The sequence below is a fragment of the Glycine soja genome, chromosome 10 (genome assembly GCF_004193775.1).
Source record: "Glycine soja cultivar W05 chromosome 10, ASM419377v2, whole genome shotgun sequence".
Classification (NCBI taxonomy): domain Eukaryota; kingdom Viridiplantae; phylum Streptophyta; class Magnoliopsida; order Fabales; family Fabaceae; genus Glycine; species Glycine soja.
This window is the reverse complement of record NC_041011.1, coordinates 52,167,394-52,190,877: the sequence shown is the minus strand read 5'-3', so window position 1 is coordinate 52,190,877 and position 23,484 is coordinate 52,167,394. Positions and strand designations below refer to the sequence as shown.

Below are 23,484 nucleotides of genomic sequence, written 5' to 3'. Positions count from 1 at the left end.
ATCATAATTTTCAGTCCGCTCCCTCCATAATTTTCAAGAATTTTTTTTGTTTATTAATTCATAGCAATCGTCAATAAGACCCTAAAGTAAATCTGTACTTTATTTGTACCACTACTTATTCCTTGAAAGAGCATCACAACACTATAGTTATTTATTTGAAAGACTTAAAGTTTAGCAAGCACGAACTAATTTCCGAAACTAACCCTTAATTTCCAGAAAATAAGAGATTCCCAATAACGTACAACTAATGTCATAGTCGTGAAGAGATTCACAAATTATTGTTTTATAATCAATTGTGTTGACCCAATTTCATCACTTAGTTTGGAGGCATATTGCATTGAAGAGGGGAAAAAAGGAAGAAAGGTACATATATACCTGTATCACTCTACTTTGGGAGATGGATAAAAATCATCTACAATTCAGTAGACTAAAAATTTAAATAGAAATAATTATCTAAACTGAATCAAGTGCAGGAATCACCAAACTCAATAAACAAGAACTTCAAATTTTGAGAACAAAAAATGTCACTCAGACCTCCATAATCTGTTTCTATATGGACAAACTTGCTGTCAATAACTACACTACACTGCACAACATTTTCCTGATCAAGTAAAAGTGAGCACTTCTCATATAATCCTTCCTTTGGTGCTAGATTCAATAAGCAGGATCTAGGAGCAGACACTTTATACTGCCCAGTACTGAATCTTTCTTGATCAGTGGCCATTAATATGAGACGATGAGGCCTCCCCAAAAGCTCTGAGACATACTTCAGGTCCCCTACGGCAAGGGCTTCACGAACACGTGTAGATGAGACCTGTCCCCTCTCTTTGGAGTTGGTAACAGAATTCATATCAGCAGAAAAACGATTCTTGTCCATAACAGATTTTATTATGTAAGCTTCCATCCCGTACTCTTCACAAAGCTTAACTAACTCCAAGGCATCACCTGCTGCTTTATACCCGAATCGGTAGTTCTCACCTACCAGAAGTTCCAGAATCCAGTACAGACTTCTATTTCAGCTTATGTGTGAGTAAAATATTGCTCAAATAATAAATCATGTTGATGTTGCTATTCAGGAAAAATAACAAAATACCAATAAATTATGTTAATAATAAAGGGGTTGGTATGTGTTGATGGTAAATTATGGAGCTACTTATTTACCTGCAACAACTCCCCGCACCCTAAGCTCTTTTGATAACTTTTCAACAAATTGTCGGGGATTGAGATGTCGAACGCTTGAAAATTCAACCTCAAACTCTTCTGGGACCATGTTACAGCAATAAGGAACCCAAGATGAAAGAATTCGCTTTCGGTCACATTTAGCAACTATAGGAGCCCTGTTAGGGAAACATTTAACAAAATAGACGTTATTTTACACATGGAGATAACAATTATGATGCTCTGGTCCCCAACAATCAGAATGTAAACATGAGTTAGGAGTTTAGGTATTTACTAAAATTATGTCCAGAATTATTTTAACAACCATAAGATTTCATGTGTATAATCACCCAAAAGAACTCCAAAACAAAGACCAAACTTCTGAAGAATCTTTTTAAATACTTATATATATAATCATAATTGTCTTCCTTAAAATGAATTCCATGTGCAATATTGATTGCAAAGTTATTCTACCTGATGGAAAAGTTATTATAATGACAAAGTAAAGTGCCAATGCCACTAAGGCATAGCTCAAGTGATAAGGATGAAGTGAGACGGGTGTAGGATGGATGTTTTAGGTTTAATTCTCATGAGAAGCCTTACCCCACCCAGTGGAAAAAGGTTTTATTTGTTTTTGTTGCTGTTGTGATAGACCACAATAGCCAGCTTCATTCGAGTTTATAATTATCTTTCTACCATCAATTATTCAAACGGCGGAAAGAGGAATGATTACTAATCTAAGACCTAAATTACAAAGGAAGAGTAACAACTAACAAAGGAAGGCTCACTTAATCATTTTAATAATATGTCTGTCAGTGATCTATATTCTATTCCATCCTATGGCTCATATGCAATGTTAAAGTGAGGAACACTAACATGAGTTCAGTAAGGCATGACTCATGAGCATTGGCTCCATTGCCCAACAACTTATGCATCAAGGGCAAGGCTAGTGGGCAATCCAGTACATGAGGTTGCCACTTAGTTGGGTTTGGGGAGGATAGATGTACACAGTCTTACTCCCACAGGTGGATAGACCCTGTAAGATTTGAACTCATGACCTCCTACTCAAAGGCATAACCTTATTGTTGCAACAAGGATCGTTTATAGGGTGATCAAGCACACGAGGTTCCCACCAAATAGGTCTTGGGAGGGTAGAAGTATACAACCCAACCTTACCCTGCAAATGAATAGATTGTTTTGAACTGTGACTTCCTAGGTCACAGGACGGCAACCTTACCTTTAAGTCAAGGCAAAATTTTAGTCCCTTTAGAAAACCTTTCCTATATTCAGAAATTTAGTATGAATCACTTTTTTCATCAATTGGCCATAAAGTGTAAGATCACCTTATATGAGTGCAAGTCTGCAAGAGCTAAATACAGTCTCCACCCAAGTAAACCATTTTTTTAGCTTGATACCAATGTATACTAGTTTGTTTGGATAAACTTCTCCAAAAGCACTTATAGGAGAAGAAAATAAGAAGAAAAAATGAAATAAACTTCTCCAAAAGAACATGTTTGTAGGTCATACCTAGGTTCCCAACCAAGTACTTTTGCCATGCCAACAAATGACAAAAGAAATGGAGGTCCAGCCCTTGATGCTTGAATTGCAAGTTCTCTATGACCTATGTGTAGAGCATCAAACTTTCCCAATGCTACAATTCCACCTGGTAATGATTAAGATAGAATCAAAATAGTACATAATTCCACCACGCCAATTTCTGCATGTCCATCTTCACTAGATCTCTATACACACTCAAGAAAGCAGTACTAATTTAACCAACAAGCAAGAAATCTACATACACGAAGACTGAAAGAAGAATGACTAATTGGCCATAAATAGACTAAAGACAAAAAAGATGTACAAGGTTAAGGAAGAAATACAATACTGTGCTAAGGGAATTAAGAAGTACAACAAGGTGCACTCCTCTCTTATAAGAAACTATCAAGACATCTTAATCACAGAAGTCAGAACCGGTTCCACAATATCATCAACCATCCTTTTTTCTTTTCTTTTTTTTACTTTTTGGAAAAAGCATGTTATTTTCCTCCAAACAATATAGACATGCATATGAAAAATGGTAAAAGAGGTATAAGGTGAACGAGGCTAAAAACCTGCCACGGCAGATGTTCCATCAGAGAGAATTTCACGATCCTCTTCTTGTTGGCTTCACATAAGAAAAGGAATCAGATTCTTGACTAAAGCAGGATAATAACTAATGCACATAAAAAACAGTATATCTGTTTATCGGTTGATTTTTATTTCCACAATTTACGCATAGATCTTGTTTAAGAAATTTCATCTGAATTTTTTACAGCCATGCATGTAGAAGCCGTTAGAAATCAACTCTCTCTCTCCTTTTCTCTCTCTCTCTCTGTAAGATTAAAATATTTAATGAACAATTAGCACATGAAACTCATGTCCTGATTGAATATATTTCACAATAAGTATTCATAGAAAAAGAAAATAAGAAGCTAAAATGAATTAAATTCCTTCCATAAGTTAAAATCAACTTATTCTATAGAAGTTTTTTCATCTAACGTGACCAAAACCTGAAGTCGATATGTTAATTTTAGCTTACTGAGAAGTTAAATCAAACACGACCTCAATATTCTTATTATCATGCATGCTTTAGGCAACTCATTCCTCGGACACGAACATAGAACCTTCAACGTTTAACCTTGGAGTAAATCAAAGGGTCAACAAAGAATGCTAACTTAATAACACCATATCATCTGAAGATACGAATTTTATAACTACATTCAAATTAAACCCCTAGAGATCTGTTCAGCTCACACCAAATCACCAACTTTTAAAAAACACACCTCAATTTTATTATCTTCAATTTTTTCAGAAGGTGAAGCAAGTAAGTAGTGTCCATCAAACTAGCAAGAAGGAAAAGTATAAAAAGAAAAAGAAAAAAAAACCCATTTGATGAAATGAAGAATAGAACCTGAAACAATCGAAAAGGAGAGGAATTTCGCCGGGGGACTTAGGTGGGGTGCCAAAACAGCGGTAATTTGAGGGAACTATGGTTTGAGAAATGCCTCCCCAGCGAGGTTTGAGAGGGAGTGGGGGAGACGAAAGGTGGAAAGTTTGAAAAGCAGAGTAAGTAAAAGTGAAGTGGAAATGGAAATGGAAGTCGCAGTCTCGAAAATGGTGGGAAATGCGAGAGACGCCACCACCAACCATTGCGTTCCACTCACTGTCGCTGCACCGTCGTCAATCTTTCTCGTTAAGGGAAGGGATAATGGGTTTTGGGCTACAGCCTACAATGGGTCGGGTCGGGTCAGGAACTTGGCTTATATCACAACACGAACTCGTTTTTCACAAAAACAAATGTCACGCTCATTCACAATGTGAATTTCAACTTATCACTTATCTTTTTTATTTTAATTCTTTATTTCTGTTATTTTTTATTTTTTTTATCTTTATCATCTTTTAATTTAAATTTTTTATTTTTATTTTTAAATCTTTATTTTATCTAATATATTTCTTTTATTTTTATCTTTAAATCTTTATTTTATCAAACCTAATATAATTGGATCAAATCACACAAATACGGGTTGATCAAACCTAATATGGGCTGCGGGTAACCCACGGATCCTATGGGCCAAATCCGCATAGTCTGTGGGTTAAGCGGGGCGGGTTCAAAAATATGTCATGAGCATGAACCGTTTAAAAAAATTGGTCCGAAACCCCGCGGACTACGGGTCCCGCGAGCTAGTCCATTAACCTGAACCCGTTTACCCACCCCTAAATTTGATTGATCATCTTTGTATAAATTTATAACACCTAACTATAATTAATAAGTGTCTAAGAAAATGTCTTACTAATATTTATTCTTATATTATAAATTTAACGAAAGAATTCTAAAAACTATCATCTTTTTTAATTAAGTCACCTTTGATTTTATTTTAGTTAAATTACTCAATTGATTCCTATAATTTTATCATTTTTATACTCCTTATAATTTTTAAATTATAGGGACTAAAAGAAAATTAAAATGCAAAGAACTAAAAAGAATATTTTTAAACTACATAGATTAAAAAAAATATATATATAAATTATAAAGACTAAAAATATCACTTTCAAAAATTAAAAAGATAAGAATCATAAAACTATAGGAATCAAATGATTAATTTAGCCTTTTATTTTTTATTAATATTTTTAATTTCTATCAAATATTATTAGACTTAGACTTAGTTACTATTTTAATTCTCTAATTTATTTTTAAAATTTAATTTGATCCTCTTATTATTAAAAAATTAATTAATTTTTTTATTTAAAAACAGTTCAATTAGTCTTTTATTTTTAAAAGTTTCAATTAATTTTTTAAAAATAAATTCAATTTGATCTTATTTTTCTTTCATATACTCCAAAAAAATATTAAATTTGATTTTAACTGAGACCAAATTGAATTCATTTTAAAAAATAAAAGGACTTAATTGAAACTTCTAAAAATAAAAAGACTTGAAACACTTTTAAAAATTAGATAACCTAATTGGACCTCATTAAAAAAATAGTAATTAAGAAAATATTATTACCTAAACTTAATTAATCTCAATTTAAATTTTAAGAATAAACTATATTAAACTGAAATGATATATATTTTTTAAGATTATAACCTGAATAAACCATCATTTCTTTGTTCTTCAAAATTTAAATTAATATATCATATCAAATCAAATGAATAAATAATCACTTAATTCAAATAATTTATTTTTATACTTTTTTCTTCAATTTTCAAAACTGTCTTTTAAGCTTACTTTTAAATAATGAGAATATTTATCATGAATAATAGATCTATCACAATTTATTCTTTTTTTTAAGACATGTAATGTAATTTTACCGTATCTAAGAATAATGATAAAAATAATAATTTTATTATTATTATTATTATTATTATTATTTACAGTTACATTTATAAATCTCACTTAAATGTAGAAATATCCACAACCCGTGTAATGCTGAAAAACTCGCTATTTTTTTTACATGCAATTCACATACCAAGGCGTGGGGTGATGATTTACATGACTCACACGGTTCGTATTGAGTATCTAACTCCACAACTCGTGCAGAAGTTTCTCATACATAAGAGTGGCTAGCAACAGCTAACCTAATTACAGTAAACAGTAATTTATTCGCCCTACTCCTATCGTATCTTTCCTATTGTATTTTCCTCATTTTCCGATATATAGTTGGCAATGCCCTTAAAACAGTGCATAGACCAAAGCCAAACCCCAATAAGATAAAATAAATAAATCAACTTATTCTTATACTATTCCTTCTTCCCCACCAACTTTTCTTCACTTTCTCAATCGATCCATCTTCACTCCCAAGTTTATGTAAAATGACCTTTGTTTCACGTAGTCTTGCACCATAATCCTTTTTCCAAGCTTCAAACATTTGTTTTAACCTTCTAAGCTCTCTATCTGGGTTCAAACTTGCTTCAACTTGACCAGATTTTACCTCTACCAAGAATTTAGAATCATCACCAAACACTTGACTCCTTTGCTCAAATTCTTCAGCCAACCGACTTATAACACTCAAACCAGCACTCATTGATTTTGCCCCATTGCTTTCTTGGCGCCGGTGATTGGTTCCTACATCCCAGCTGAAATCCCTGTCATCACTTGCATTAACAGAAGCATCTGAATTTCTTTCAGAATCATCCATAGCAAGGCTCTTCTTTGCAATAGAGAGGCTAGATTGTAGGGACCTCATTTGTTTCTGCCATACTTCTTCCATGGATTTCATCTTTAATTCATATTCAGACCATCTGTTCTCATACTGTTGAAGGCGTTGGTGAAGAATGTCATTTTCCTCTTCTTTCTCTCTCAGGGCAGCTTCTGCCTTAAGTACCCGGCGCTGTAATTCAGCCAGGAAAGATGCCTTCACCAGAACCTCATCTGACTCATTAGTCTGTTTTAGAAGTTCATGATTGTAAGTATCACAAAGATGAAAATTTTACAAGCAACCAATGACAATAATCCTTTTAAAACATAGCTTCCAAAATTAGAAAAGAAAGTACCTTAATGCCTTGAGATTTTGATAGTCCTATATCTCCTGAGCATCTTCTGACTAACCAACCACGAATAACTGCAAAATGCAGTAAAAACAAATGAAAACTTATCCAATATCATTGAAAAGACAGCTGACCACACATTACAGTAAACTATAGTACTACGAAATGTATAATTATCTTCCATAATAAAATTTGGGAATTTTGAAAGAAACATTCAGTGCAACACCTATGCTGAAGAGAGAATGGCAAAGAGAACTGATAATTTTTTAAAACAAATTTTGGTGCCCTACATACTTTGTGACTAATTCAAATATTTGAATATAAAAATAGTAACATTTATCTTTGCATTTTGAGAACACAATTCTTACATGATTGTATGACAACTGCAGCATCATTAATATTTTTCATTCTGTTCCTTGAAAATACTGTTTTCATCCGCTTTTGTATAATAACAGCAGCCCTATGTCTCTGAAGCGAAGCTGCATATTCCTTTCTGCTTTTCTCTCCTCTAATAACTACATGAACGGGTAAAAAATAGTCAGTCAGTTAGACTTCTCAAGAAATGTGTAAGGCTGAAAGAATTAGGTGAGAAAAAGAAAATACATGATTGGAGAGTAGTGATTCCTCTCCAAAGCTCCTTGCGATAACAACGAGCTCGGTAACCCCTGAAGCAACTTTGCACACGCAAAACTCCATGCAGGGTACGATTTCTGGTATCTTCAAGCACTCCAATCTGCAATCACAGTCAACGCAGCATATTAAAGAGACAATGCAAAAGAGAGGAGTAAATAAAGTTTAAACTTAGGCCTTGGGAATAAAACTATTTCAACGACTTAAATACATAACACAAAATTATATTGAACACAACAAGGACTGGCTTAAATACAAGGACCAGTTTTATAATGCAAAAGAGAAAGCAAAGTCATGCGAAAAAACAAATAAATCAACTCAGGTACTCAACCCAAGTACCCAACCTGTTATATTTTTCACTTGTCGGACACGATGGAAACTAGTTTCCTTTATGTCAAGATACACAACAGAAACTATCTTGACTTGATCATGTCAAGATATGCAATGGAAACAAATTTCTGTTAAATATTTTGCCAAGATACTCAACTAAAACTAGTTTCCACCAAGAATCTGTATACACAACAGAAATTTATTTCCGTCAAAAATATTTTGTCAAAAAAATAATTACAAAAAAATGGGGGTGGGAATATCAAAAAGTGAGTATCAATATCAACAACAACAAAGTATTAACAAAACCTAATCCATAAGAGTTTGACTTTGACAGCGGAGGGCCTATCACAACCCTCTTCTCCTTAACCCGGGCTTAGGACCAGCTATAGGCGGATGACTAAACAGAAAAGACACGGTGTAGTTCATTACAATAACTTTATAAAGGAACCACCTGATCAGAATAGAAGTTGAAACTCTAGTTCCTTCAAATCCCAAATTACTAAAGCCCAAAACTCCATGGCTTCTTATTAAGTAAAAACTAATTCTCAGATTATAACCCTAACCGCAAATAACATCAATCTTATCATTTTTTTTTCTTCATTACACTTTCACCATTATACCATACTTGAGTAAGATGTTGAGCACAATTTCTAAAAGTACATGATCTAAATAATATTTCCTTCACTAATTCATTTTCAATTTGATGTTAACAAAATAGTTAAAGCCATAAAAATTGCTGATTCTATAAAATCATTACAGTTACATTCATTTGCCACAACAATTTATATGAAATGAGAATAATTCGTGTAAAAAATTTTATAGACATCTATATACCTGCCCTGTTCGGAAGAATAGTTTTGTGTAGCCAACTTGATACATCTCAGGCAAAATGTTGAACTGATGAAGAATAGCAACTGAAACACTAAGTGGATCCTGAGAGGCAACATTTTCAAGGAGAAGAAAACCATATCTGATTCACCGCTCCCAAATCAATAACAGAAAAGTTAGAAACGTGCAAAAAACACTAGGATGGGGACTAATTTGAAAGGATATCAATCACCATAGTTTCTTTGTTGTTCTACCTTCTGGCAAACTTTTGGTGAGACACTCTAGTAGGAAAGCCCGATCTTGATATCCGAACCACTTCCAGGACCCCACAACATCTCAACTGCTGCAGTACAAGGCTTTGCTCATATGATCCAGGTGATTGGAGGTTATTGGGCTTAATGCAGCGTATAAAATGTGGTGTAGTACTCTCTAAACGTTGCATCAATTGGAACAATTGTCCCTGGGTGCCAACAGAAATAACTTATAAAATCATTTAAAGCAAGATAAGTAACCTAAGTCCCAACCTATCAAAATAACCCCTGAATATTTAAGCTTTGTTTGGTAGGAGTGAGATGGGGGATGCAGAGTTGATAAAGTATTTTTAAAAACGAATGGTTTGATACATTATTTTCACTCAATTCCACTCCGGTACTTCCATTTTCACTTGTACAAACCACAAAAGTTGTGTAACTATATGTATTTCATTCTACTTTGATAACTTAAACCAATTCACAATTAAAACATATGAATTGAATTGATTATTTGTACAGTTAAAATGTTGGAAAAAGCCACATAAATTGTGGTATTCCTAGATAGAGAGGGTGTGGTGAAAGTCCCACATGGCGAGTAGCTGTGGACAAAAAAAGGGAACATGTTGAAGTCCCACATCGACTAAAGATAGTGTCAAGATAAACAATATAAGTAAGAAGAAATCCTCACCTTACAAGTCAGTTTTTGGAGTTGAGTTAGGTCCAAACCCACATTTTAAGATGGTACCAGAACCTATCCTAGAGCCTATCCTAGATCCATTAAACGGGTCATCCATTGTATTATCCAAGTCTGACATGAGCTAAAGATAGTGGAAAGATAAAAAATATAAGTGATGGGCAACCCTCAACCTTTGAGCTAACTTTTGGGGTTAAGTTATGAAATGCGTTGTTTTATTATTTCATGTACATGAGATAATGCAGCCTACGAGCTAAATGCCGTAGTTCTATAATTACCATTCGCCACAACAAAAAGATAACATGGTCTATGTGCACATAGTGAAATGAAAGTTTAATTATAAAGTTATTATTCTTGAATGCAAGTTTATATGTAGTTCTAAAATTTTTCAAGGGATTATACAATAGTTTCTAAAAGCAAGTTGTATTTATTTTGCTTTTATTTAATGTCATTTAAATTTTTTTTGGATGTAAAGACTCATGCTATGTTGTGCTCTCCTTCTTATTCACTTTGTATTTTATGCTCTCACTAAGTCTTCGTGACTTATCCCCTTATTTTATTTTATTTTATTTTCTCATATACACAAGTAGTGGGGTAGCTGACTTCCTGGAATTTGCTGACTTACCCAGAAATTTGATTATCTTTTGATAGGCCTCCATTGCATTTGATGGAGTGTTTTTCTTTTGTGACTCTAGTATAATGCAGCTATAGGGATAAGGGTAGTAATGGATATAGAGAAAATTCCTTTATTTTGAAATTTAAATGATTCTCTCTTATAGATATGTTGATGATGTAATTATGATGTTTTGAGACACTTTGATGATTAGTATTTATGACCAACATCACTATTAGTTGATATTTTGGACAATATGTCGAGAGTCTATGTTGTAATCTGTGACCTTGATATCTAATTGTTAGATCGGGATATATATTTATATACAGATTTGTTTGGATATATTATATGTTTTTACAGGTTATTCAATATGGGTTAGGCTAGCCAGACTAAGGAAATTATAGTCTATGCGTCGGTCATGGTCCAAGAGTGGGTCATGACAAGTTAGACCTAAACCTGCATTGATAAAAGAACTAATCTGAAGCATCTTCGTTGACAGGCCATGTCACACTTATCATTAGGGTCATTAATATTTAGATGAGGCTGTCCTTTTTCAAGCTGTGGATGCAGTATTTTTGCATGGTTTACCATTAATAGCATTAAAAACATATTGAATAGAAGTCAGGGAAAACCAAAATATTAGTTTACTTAAGTATTAGAACATTTCAAGCTTTAGAGAAAAATCATAATTAAGGTTATGTACCTTGAATTTTGTGGCAACGCTTAGCTTTTGGGAATCTGCCCCACCTGACTTATGTAAGGGACCTACTACAGGCTTCTCAGATTGAGTAAGCATATGGGATGCAAATAACTTGGGAAGATGACATATGCTTGAGGATAGAAGTTGGATGGAATCCAAGTGCAAAAGGTCCCTGTTCTTTTCCAGGAATCCAGATGTATCATAAGTGACCTGGAGAAGAACAAATGAAACTATCAATTAGTAAGGTAAGATGGGCAAACTTAAATTGGTAAGAAAAATTATAGTATTTGGTAATTCAAAAATATTAACAATGAAAGTTTAATCAGAATCATGGTTAGTAAGGTTATAAGTAATGCATGGATTCAAATATAGTGGAACAGTGTCTTTCTATCCATAAAACTTAGTTGTATTACATTATATAACCCACACCAGAATGTCAAAATGGATGTCATTATAATGCAATCTTAGACGCATTCATATCAAGGCAATTTACAATCACTTTGCATAAACAGATAGAACCAGCACGGTGTTGCATAAAAATGACCAGATTAATACCTCCCCTGCATAATGACGCACAGTAAAGGCTTTTTCTCGTTCTCCTTTGAAGCATGAATTGGAATTCAAATGCTGCTTAAGCTTGTTAGCAAAGGTTAAATCTGTGCCATTAGGGAAAGTTGACTCTTCATCTAACAGGGATAGTAGCCCGAGTGGTTTCTGCACATGTCACAAGCAAAGTCTAAGACAGTCGAATTTCCAATTTCTAATCATTATCAGACATAACGTTTTCCCACAGTTGAAAAGAAAAATATTAGCCACAGACTTTATCCTCTTAACATTCACCTTAATATCAGACATCAGTGCCTTGTGAGGGAAATAGGAGTTAAAGCATAACAAATTAACCAAGTAGTAATACAAATGATATTAATAGTTGGATTCATATCAACATTGTAAAATTTTAAACATCAGTTAAGGAACTCTGAATTAACAGAATTCACTCCAAAAGCCCAATAGATGTGCTTCAGTCTCGCAAAAAAAAAAAAAAAAAAACTAAAAAGCAGCAGCTTTAAACAAAGCTTCTACAGAAAATCTCAACAAAATCATATCCCAGAATATTTAGTTTAACAGCAGTAAGAAACAGAATTGCATATATAAGCACTACATATGGCCCACTGAAGAAGCAGATTAAGTTTTCCCTATTGCCTTTGCCTCCATATTCTAATTGTAATAAAAACAGAGTAAAGATTACACAGAAAAGGTCAAAGTGGGGCAAGGGAGCTCTGTACCTTTTCAAAAAGATTAAGGCAATCTTGATTGTCTTCAAATTCAACTTTAGCCCAATCAATTCCATCTTGGATATATTCCTGAAACAAAATTGTAAACAAGCAACAGGCATAAGCAAATGTTTAGTTTTTGGAGGTAATAATAGCTTTTTTTTTCATTTTAGACATCAACTTTCAACTTTCATTTGATGGTCATCAACTTAAATGAGAACTTGTTTAAACATAAGCTTTCCAAAACTACATCAATATACTGATCACTCCTGGAAAAGAATTAAGATCAACAACGACTAGAGGAAGTTGAGTTATGTGGTCCTGAACAAGGATATTTGGGGGGTAGTTTCTGACATGAGCCCAATAAGGAACCAGGGAAGATTGGTATTCAGCTTTTTCTACCAACATAAAGGGGAAATAGTAGTAGCCTAGTCAGTTTCAGCGTGTGCGGCTTTGTTAAACCAGTATGGAGTGTGGACTGATTAGTGTTAACCTCTAGGAAGTTTTTGAAAAACGAATTTAAAATGCATTAGCATGGGGGCCAACTCCAAAGGGTAACCTGCCACCTAGGCTTATCATGGGTGGTTGAAGTGGAAAATATTCAGTCCTCCCAGTGTATTCCCTCCATTAAAATTATCAAACCAACTATGTATGATCATGTTTTTCCCAATTTTATTTTCTTTAAAATAAAAAAAGAGATAAAATTATCAAATTAAGAATGATAGTTGTCAAAGTAGGAAGTACAAAAGTATCAGAAATTTGCTCGTTGAGCTGGGTGTAGATTTGGCCAAAGACAATTTATATTTTATAGACTTAATTTATTACCCTAGATTAAAAAAAAAGAAACAAAGCCCTCACTGGTCACTGCAAATGTTGAAGAGCTAAGAGTTCAAATAAAAATGTTGCAGGTTTAATATTCACATTTTTAATGGGAACTTGCAAATTTGAATGAAATTATTCAGTTTGGCTGATAAAATGCTATGCACCTATTCTTCATCCACTGTTAAGCAATCAGTTAATATGTGGCACATACCTCCTGTTCTAACTTGAATAAATGACGATTGAAGTGTTGTTGTAATCTCTCATTTGCATAATTTATACAGAACTGCTCAAAACTGTTCCTCTGCATGCATAAAATCCACCGCATACAACAGAGCAAACATTTTAAAAAATTAAATAGGATAAGGATAGTGATAAATACACACACACACACATATAAAAGATCTGTCATATAATATAACATACATTGAATGACTCAAAGCCATAAATATCTAGAATGCTGATTGATCTGCCAGTTCGTCTTTTGCCAACCGCGAGGGATTTGTTTATTTGTTCAACCAACCAATCAAACAGACAAGCATATATTGACTTCGCCAAAGCATCTCTCGCATCAATAGCCTACATGATAAGACAAGCAACAATCATTCATATTTAGATTGAGTGGAAATTCCAAGAAGGAAAATCCAATGAAGCAATGTCCATTACCAATGAAGTTTTCTTTTGCATTCTATTACCTTGTAACAACAAATTAAATGAATTGGCATATGCTGATTCAGAAACTCAATATAAATTTGTATGCACATCTTTCCCCTTGGGAAGTTGCACTTTTTCCAACCATAATTATAGACAAAGGTAAATGTCAACACTGTAGTCATTTTACCTGAGATAGAGTCAACTTCTGGACAATAATATCATTACCAACTTTCATTTTGCGAGTTGATAAAGTCAACTTCAGGTCTTCAATTTCACAGCCAATTAACTTGGCAACAGTCAACAGCCCTATAAGAAATCAGGAAACAAAATCCATTTTTAATTGAGATATTAATTAACATATAATGCATTAAAGCATCTAAAATAAGGTCAAGACTTATATGCACCAGAAATTAGGTATCAAGAGCACAATATCAAGCAGGAAAAATCCTATGCTTTAGATTTCATTAGTAGCACAAAATTCTTACCCTCATCCTCAACAGCTTGAACATGATTTTCATTATCTACCACAGTAAATGATATGTTTCCTAACCATAATACTGCAGCAAGCATTGCAAATACATTCTCCTGGTCTCCTTTGCTAATGTGGACAACATCCAGAGCTTCCTGGAAATTAAAAATAGCATGAAAAAAACTCATGTATGTCAAGCTATTATTTCAGACTCAAACCATAAGACAAAATGGAAATTGTAAAAAATCATATATAAACCTATGTGAATGCAGATCATTCATAAGCAAAAAGTGATGAAAAATAATGTGTACCTTAACTATGCGAAATTCTTCTGCATCATCAACTCCCGTAATTGAATAACAATTGCTCTGCCTCAGATATTTATAGTCTTCAGCACTTAGTAGATTTAGATTCTCTGCAATACAAAATCAAACATCAAACAACAATGAAAAGGCAAAGGCTAATAAACAAGAATATACAACTTAATGAGTTAATATTATGTAGAGGAATATTCTAGAATAAAAAGCTTATATCATTAGTGAAATCAAATCCCATACATGTGAGATTATGTTATAATAAGTATCCTCATTAGTTTGTTCCAATCCTGACCCGATTAAGGAGAGATCAAAGTCGAATGTCTAATTGAGAAAAAGGGGAACTAAATGCCCATTTGACTCAGATTGTAGAGGAATGAATAGTAATATGAAAAGAAGTAATGCTAAAAGAGTTTTTTTGAGTATTACAAATTGCGATAGCATTTTTTTCATGTTACAAGGTTTCTCCACACTCTATTCAGTGTGAGCCTAATCCTCACTCAAAATATTGAGCCTTACTGCAGAGACCCTCCAACTATTGAACTCATGCTATCTCCTTAATAAAAACGATAAAGCAACCCAGTTTCTTAAACAAAAGGAAGAAATTCACTTGCAAGTAACAATCCCACCCAAGAGATAAGGGTTGGACATTAAAGGAAAAAACTGAAACCAAAATTTACAACTAAAACAACAACAAAAGAACCTTATCCCACTAGGGGAGGTCGGCTACAAGAATCACATTATGTCATTTGGCACAGTTAAAAAATAAAGTTTTAGAAATATTATTAAATTTGAGATCTCCCTTGATGATTTCCTCTAACATCCTTTTTGGTCTCTCTCTTCTCCTTTTCCTAAAAATCATGCAATCTACTCTCCTAAAGAGTAACTTTTTCAAAATAAAATAACCATTATTTAAAGAGAAATTCTATGTTCTTCAAGGCCATTCTCAAATAAAAGTATGCCAATAACCCACCTATGTAACAAATACATATATTGGCAGATACAGAAGGTAAAAGAATCCACTTACCCCTAAGAGATGATGGTGCTCCAGCACATAGCTGATAAAATATATGATATGACCTTTCCCCTTCGTTGCATTGGACTACTCTAGACTGTTCACATACCAAGTAAAACAAGGGTCAATCACATAAAATGGACACATACTGAAATGTAAAACTAGCTCAAAAGAATGAATACCTTTTCCAGCAAAACTGTTTAGGGTATGGTCAAGCCAGGAGCATCACATGGATTCAATACATGGATACAAATATTGACATAATTAGTTGGAAACTTATAGAAGAAGCAAAGACACAAGCTTTCAATCACATCCTGCAGAAACTTACATGTTTGAATATTAGCACCAGATATTTTTCCAGTTTCACTGAAGTGAATCTCAATGAGCTTTCCCTGTAACATTCAATCAAATTATGAGAGATTTCAGCACCAAAAGTTCCCTAATGAATCAACTAAAAGAACCAATAGGATAAATGGGAAATCTTACAAAACGACTTGAGTTGTCATTTCTTAATGTTTTTCCATTACCAAAGGCTTCTAGTATTGGATTAGTCTTTAATATCTCATTCTCTATTCCACTTCCACCACCAAGGGCAGCCAAGTACTGCATTGCTATTTTTGCCGTCTCAGTCTTCCCGGCTCCACTCTCACCACTGAATATGTAGATGAAAAGAATTATTATGTGTCCCAATTAAAATGCAATTAAGGGGCACACAAGGTTAAGAAAACGAAATTATTAATGCTGAAAACTTCAGGCAACATAAAGAAGCATTTGTTTCCATCAGTGCTAATCAAAGAATGGAAAATAGAAGCTCATCCCTAAATTATATTTGTCTTCACCCAGTAAAGCAAAGTCCCTTTGTTACATGAATGTTAAAGCATCAACAAGGATAGATAGACAGGTGAAAACTGAAAAGTATCTCAATCAGAGACCACAAGGGAGACCCAATACTAAATAAAATGCAAGGTGAGTGTTTAAAAGTCAAAACCAAATCCATGCATCTAGACACTTGAAAGTTGAAATATTAACAGAAAACAAACGAGAATTATGTCTATATGACATGAATATCAAATCAAATTTATGAACAATATGGAATATACAAGTTTCTCTTTAGTTTTTCAAGAGAGTGAGGAAAACTATAATATTATATAATATGGATAGATAAAATCTTTGGGAAACTAACAGAAAAATGAACCAATGCTAAAAATATTTACAGCTTAAGGCATAAGAACATTTGACCACTCAATTTGCTACTCATTCTTTGAACATCAACCAGCAGAATGGTTAATCATTCATGAACTGAATATTTTTACCATTAACTCGTTTTTAATATCTTTTTCCTAAATTATTTTAGCCATGATTCAGCATTTGATCCAAAACATGTGCCAGATGAAAGAAATGACTTATCTCTATATGAGATTTTGAGTAACTCTTATACAACGAAAAGGCTTACTAAAATCTCCAGAAACAGAGTGCAGACAAGAACAAAAGCAATAAGCATGATATATTTTGGTTCAAAACCTTGAGTAAAACTAAACTGGGCCCCACATGGGAGCCTTATACACTGGACCATCCTTTAAACTTGAGAGAGTAAAACATAAGACCGGCATTCAAGCAATACTTTCACAAGTTGCAACTGAAATAAGAACTTAGATTGAAGCATCTAATAAAAAAATAAATAAAGAAATGCCAAATAGTTCATGACAACCAGTTGCTCAGAAAAGAAGAATTAATCAAAAAATACTGACCTTATAATTATAGACTGATTCACTTCATCTGTAAACAAAGCAAGAGACAGAGTACAAAGTTATAGCTCAAAACAAATGGAAGCAGTATAACTTTTGAAAGTTCCTCCATATATATATGTAAATGTAAGGAACAGTTACCCCGTATCATTTCTCGGATGGCTGTGTCCGTAATTGCATATACATGAGGGCTTTCAATTGATTTACACTTGTAGGCTTCAATGTAGTCATTGCCATACAGAGGAACTTTCTTAAAGGGATTTACAGCAACCAAAACAGGCCCAGCTTTCGTCTGAATTGAACACAGTATGTTATGATTAGGAAACAAAATTTAAGAGAAAAACTAAAGTGATATAAAGACTTACATAGATCATATTATGATTGTATCTATATTGCAGGTTGAATAAAACTGATGGTTCGTTTAAATAACTTAGTTGCATGAGGTCATCCACCCCATCAAGAATATCAGGATTAGCTGGCACCAAACTCTCCTCTTTCACCTTAAAAACCTATGATTAAGGGGGGAAAGAGTACTGTTAATCAGACCAAAAGAGAACTGAACATTCTTGAGAAATATAGCCACTTATCTTACTTTCCCATTAGGCAGTGAAATAACAGATTCGTCTCCAGAAGTTGTTATTATTTTTACCAGCTCCCAATCCCCATTTGGTAGTTGAAGCCATGACTGAAGCTTCTGAAATAGTGAACTTCAGATATAAGAGAAAGAGACAAATATTTTAAACTATCTATTAAAGAGAGCTCAAACAAACTTGGTAAACAAAGGACTGATTTGCTTTAATGGAAATTATCTTCTTTTTTAATTTTTCTAAACGTCTTATCAAAGAAATGAGGAATGCATTCCCTCCCCAGCACGGTACATCCACACTCAGACATTAATAGAAAGAAAATGTATCAATTCCATGAACATGTTCTTCGAGAAAAATGAAAGTATTTGTCCAACTGAAGGACGACATATCAGGTACAATTATAAACTGATTTCAAAACCCAGCAGCAGAGTAAAACTGAAATCCAAAGCCAAAATTACCTTTTTTGAACCATAAGGATTTGTATCATTCCACCTGCTTTCCCTTGAGGATGTCAAAAGCGGGAGGGGGGGCAACGAAACAGATACTGAGTCTTCATCTGCATTAGATGGCCGGTCTTTTAATGATCTACCTTTTGCACCATACGGCGAGTCCTCATCAGAAAGATCCATGCCACCAGCACGGCCGTTAACTTCTTCAGAAGCCTCCCCTACCTGTGCACCATTTTCAAGGCCATTTGATCCAATCGGATTGTTGCGTCTGAATTTAACATCTCCATGTTTTTCCACAAGAACGGGGTTAGGATTATTAGCAAACTTGTACTCAGGAGGCAATGATTTGATGGAGTGAAAGGCAGGCAGGACAGTGGATGTCTGAGACATCTTCCCTTATAGACTTCTGCCATAACCCAAAAAGGTTACCATCAGGTATTGCAAATTGCGAAAAAGCAAAAAGTGATAAACATTTTTTCAAAAACAAAAAAGCTAACTTTCCATACAAATGGGCCTTTCAAACTTTAAAACAAGGCCCCAATGAATGACTTAATCAGGATAGCATAATGGAGAGGGGACCCTAGCTCCACATACACACTCTACTCTCTACTCCCTAATCCATTGCTCCAGGCTTTAAAGTAGCCGTCAAATCGACACGTTGAACCTCATTCCAAGCTGTAAAATTCAAAATCATGAACCTAACACAACCATGCACCCACTCAGCCTAATCCCATGGACCCAAACTTAATGAAGTCCCTTCAAGGTTGAAAACGTCTTCCACCTTCAACCTTTCTTTCTTTCTTTTTCTTTTAAAAATACTGCAACATTAACACAGAAACAGATCTTTCGTTCTGCACTTCTACTCAAACATCAATTTCTAAGTTAGTAAAAATTATAAGCATTGAAATTTTTTATAAAAAAAAAAAACAATAAGTTGAAATGCCTCACTTAGAAACTAAAAATCAAGATAATAAAATTTCAAACAGCAATCCTCATTATCTTCAAGTTCTCCTCGTTTTACGTGCCGAGAACCAAAGAACGCTCAAAACACAAACACGAACGAAATCAGCAACTTAATCAGATGCTCGTGAAGCGGATACACTAACCTCAGAAGACGCAGAAGAAGACTTGTGAAGAGAAATGACAAAGACGAAGAAGATCTTGCAGAACGGAGTTTACGTTGGTGGAATCGTTGAGCATTGAGCGATTCAGAACTCAGAAAACGAAGAAGAAACACAATGTGTTCGCGGAAGAGCCTCAGCCTCACAAGGCCACGTTTGGTTCCTTACAATGTATGGAGAAGAAGAGAAGATGAAAAATTTGAAAGAAACAGCTTTTTTGGCTTTGCTTTTCACACTTCCTACTTAGCATAATAATCACACAATTTTTTAACAGGATTAAAAAAAAAGGAGGGGAGGGAGTTTAAAAAAAAAAAAAACAAAAGAAGCTTTTTTTTTATTTAATAGTTTAAAGTTTAATTCCTGGTCTTGACCGATTCAATTCAAATCAATTCTTTCCGTTTCTTACAAATTTAAAATTTAAAATTGTTTTTGCATTGCGCGTTTTTCCTTGCCAACCGAATTTGAAGAGAAACTCAGTTAGTACTAGGTACAATATTTTCGCTGGAGCTTGGGAATTGACGAAAATACCCTTGCAGGTGGCGGCTTCGGGACTCAATCAAGGGTACTAATGAGTAATAATAACGGGGAAAGTTATTAGTTCCTCACTTACTTCCCTGTAACTAGTTAGATGAGAATTCACAAATATATTTTTACTAATTGATAAATATCATGACTTGGTAGTTATTTTATGCTAAATTTAACCAATAACTTGTTTGTTGTTAAGTCTTACATCGTTAATTTTTTTTCCTTTAAGGTAGGATTCCACCATGTTGTTGTTTGGTGCCTAAACAACTTATTTCCACGTTTCTATCAATTATCAATAAAGTAACTAGATAGATCACAAAAATGGCTTGGATGATAAGTCACATTAAAATTGTTTTCTTATATGCTATGTAAGCATTTTTTAAAAATACATGTTAAAATCTGCATTTTATATTATGCTATCCCCAACAAACTACAACCTATGCTTAATTACAATGTGTGGTGACAATGCATAATCATCTTCGTGGATGTTACTTTAAAATATGCAGTGTACATAGTCTTTAATTGACTAGTTCCTGATGCCGAAGTACAACCACTCTACATTTATGAAATTTAGGTAAATGAGTTCTGCTATCACATGACAATATTAAAAATTGTCAATTCTTTTCCATTGAAATTATTTTAATATATGAAATAAAAAATATTTTTTAAAAGATTACTTCTGGGTAAAGAAAATTCAATTAGATTAAGAATATTACAATGCACAATGAAATGGTAGTACGCTTTCAGAACAGATAATTTTCCTACAAACTAACACACGTATATGTAGCATCTTTTTTCTTACTTACGTGTTTTTTTAGGAGTCTTAAAAAAAATAATACGGGACATATCAGATGCTAAGGAGGAAAAAATTAGGGGTGAAAATGAGTCAAGCCAAGTCAAGCCTTACTAGACTTGAGCTCGGTCTGAGTTGAATACGTGAGGCTTGAGCTTGGCTCATTACCTGTCATAGGCTTTTTTTTTAAGACTCAACTCGGCTTATATAAAAGTCTGTCCACGAGCCTATTTAAAAGTCTGCTTAAAGACGTTTTTGATTAATTAATTATTTTAAAACCTAGTGAAATACTAACTAAAAAAAGAAACTTATAAAATTTCGTATAAGTAATGTACAAATCCAAAAATAATTGATAAAATAAAATCATATTGAATTCAAGTCGTTGAAGCACAAAGTATATCAAAAGAAAATAAAAAAAGCATAATATTAAAAAATGTATGGATTAGAGATGATTTGCAGAAAATGAATTTTATTCTACGTGAACAGTGTGCATGAACAGTAATAAAAACTGAAATTCTAAAATCCTAGAATTATTCTCCTCTCTGAAAAAAAACTCCCTAAACTAAAACTTTGGTGTTGTTATATAGGTCATCAGCCTCAAAGCTTACAAAACTATTTTAAGTCCTAACCCACAAACGAAATAAAATAAAATTTGGACAAGATAAGATAAGATGGGATGAAATAAAATCTGGATAAAATAAAATCTAAATAAAATAAAATCTAGATAGAATAAAATCTGGATAAGATAAAATTTGATAAAATAAAGTTATTATTATTATTATTATTAGTTAAACAAGCCGGTTTGTTAAGCTTAACAAGCTTTTTTTATGGTTTGAGCTTGACCTTTTTATCTAAAAAGGCTTTTTAAAAAGCTTGAGCTTAGCCTTTATAGTAAATAAGTCAAGCTGAGCTGAGCCTTACATAGGTCGAGTCGAAGGCCCTCGACAAGCTGCTCGGCTCATTTCCACCCCTATTGTCAATGTAAAAAAAATGAGACATAAGCAATAAACTTTCCACAAAGTGACAAACTTCTGATGAAAGGATATATAAATGAATCTTATACACACATGAATGAGAGAGGTGTATAAGCTATGTAGGTATAGAACTATACAATTGAAGATAATCTAAAAAAAATTATTGATGTTACCTATATCAACAAAACAAGTATATTTTTTAATAAATCTAAGAATTTCATGATTAAGTTATTTATTTTAAAATTTAAAATAGACGATATCTTAAAAAGTTTTTCAAGAAAAATGTGAATGATAACAAAACATACTAAAATAACTTATAGTATTTTATAGGAGCAATCTTCAATTCACAAAATAACAAGTGCGAGAGTAAAAATGACAAATAACAAATAAGCTTATGAGTTAAATAATTAAATTTATATATTAAAGAAAATATTTAAAAAAAAGGATATGTGTGAGAGTAAGATTTTAGAAGAAAAAGAAAAGAATTCATCCCCTCCTCATCTAATTTTTACGTGAGAGTTAAACAATTAAATTTTAATTTTTTAAACGTAAGTTATATAATCTTTGCTAATAAAGGTCGATATAATTAGTAAGGAACGAATTCATTCCCTCCTCATCTAATTTTTACTCTCCTCCCATACTGGCTCAACAAAACATCATTTGAAAGCTCGTCAATATCTTAAACAAGATGCTGGCTAGCGTGTCACAATTAAGAAAGTGTGGTACCAAGCCAAAGTTTATATGAGCCATCTAGATATAACATTAAAAATTCAACAGCTGGGACTTTTTACTTTTTCTGGGATATATTACTGAATAAGCAATTGATGAAATTACCTATATAATATTACAAGTGAAAAAGAAACATTAAACACTACCCTTTTGTTCCCACTATCCTTGAATCCTCTCATCATCAGTGGTTTCTTCGTCTCTGGAATTTTTCTTCGACCCAGCAAACGGGGATATCGCCTTCGTTGGTCAGGGACACTAACAGGAAATAGTCACGAACAATTTGAAAAAATGCCCAAAGAGAACTTATATACCTAACACATTTCAGTAACAAAATTGAACTTTTTTTATATACATTGGTCCAAAAACAAGAACCACATGAACATGAAACCATGACAAACATGCTCACACTCAAACCACAACACCTACAATTACTAAGCCTTATCATAAACCCTAGTTTCATCAGCCACCATAAGCACTATCACCTCCACGAGAGCCATGAGAACCACTGTCACTGTAATCACAGTCTCTGTTACCATCATAGCTACTGCCACTATAACCTCCACCATCACGATTGTATCCACCTCTCGATGATCGATCATTGTATCAACCGCCACCACGGTTATTCACTCTATTATGCAAATACGAGGTTGGAATCAAAGCTCAACAAAACAATCGTAGACGATGGGAGGGTTCAACTACAATGGAACCACAAGGAAAACGGACTTCTCCACAACAAGGGTGTTATTTTTAGTGTGTTAGTTAATGTCTTCCTATTTACACGTGTAATGTC

The 23,484-nt window shown here is 33.5% G+C and overlaps 2 protein-coding genes across 2 annotated transcripts; both read right to left on the bottom strand.

Annotated features, from left to right (window-relative positions):
* Positions 1–316: 316 nt before the first annotated feature.
* On the bottom strand, positions 317–4,433 carry LOC114369452 (FAD synthetase 1, chloroplastic). The gene is made up of 5 exons (XM_028326683.1): positions 4,109–4,433; positions 3,270–3,322; positions 2,686–2,821; positions 1,162–1,337; positions 317–978 (listed from the first exon to the last, which is right to left on the bottom strand). The coding sequence occupies exons 1-5, from the start codon at positions 4,345–4,347 to the stop codon at positions 464–466; spliced, it is 1,119 nt and encodes a 372-aa protein (XP_028182484.1). The 5' UTR covers positions 4,348–4,433; the 3' UTR covers positions 317–463.
* A 1,685-nt stretch (positions 4,434–6,118) lies between these two features.
* On the bottom strand, positions 6,119–19,916 carry LOC114370628 (myosin-1-like). Its single transcript, XM_028328020.1, has 24 exons — positions 19,659–19,916; positions 18,562–18,958; positions 18,109–18,210; positions 17,882–18,025; positions 17,658–17,808; positions 17,520–17,547; positions 16,258–16,423; positions 16,100–16,163; positions 15,954–15,967; positions 15,784–15,868; positions 14,754–14,857; positions 14,459–14,597; positions 14,161–14,279; positions 13,746–13,898; positions 13,534–13,623; positions 12,513–12,590; positions 11,785–11,943; positions 11,233–11,439; positions 9,226–9,431; positions 8,978–9,113; positions 7,787–7,916; positions 7,552–7,698; positions 7,190–7,257; positions 6,119–7,080 (listed from the first exon to the last, which is right to left on the bottom strand). Exons 2-24 carry the CDS (start codon positions 18,940–18,942, stop codon positions 6,421–6,423), a joined length of 3,531 nt encoding a protein of 1,176 aa, XP_028183821.1. The 5' UTR covers positions 18,943–18,958; positions 19,659–19,916; the 3' UTR covers positions 6,119–6,420.
* Between the last annotated feature and the right edge of the window lie 3,568 nt (positions 19,917–23,484).

Excerpts from the sequence above, each read along its gene's own strand:
- LOC114369452 (XM_028326683.1), bottom strand. The coding sequence starts at position 4,347 with ATGGTTGGTGGTGGCGTCTCTCGCATTTCCCACCATTTTCGAGACTGC. Across the intron at positions 2,822-3,269 it reads TGGAACATCTGCCGTGGCAG|GTGGAATTGTAGCATTGGGA; the intron begins GTTTTTAGCCTC and ends AATCATTACCAG. Across the intron at positions 1,338-2,685 it reads GTACTTGGTTGGGAACCTAG|GGCTCCTATAGTTGCTAAAT; the intron begins GTATGACCTACA and ends TTTCCCTAACAG.
- LOC114370628 (XM_028328020.1), bottom strand. The coding sequence starts at position 18,942 with ATGTCTCAGACATCCACTGTCCTGCCTGCCTTTCACTCCATCAAATCA. Across the intron at positions 17,809-17,881 it reads ACAATCATAATATGATCTAT|ACGAAAGCTGGGCCTGTTTT; the intron begins GTAAGTCTTTAT and ends TGTTCAATTCAG. Across the intron at positions 13,899-14,160 it reads AGAAGTTGACTCTATCTCAG|GCTATTGATGCGAGAGATGC; the intron begins GTAAAATGACTA and ends CTTATCATGTAG.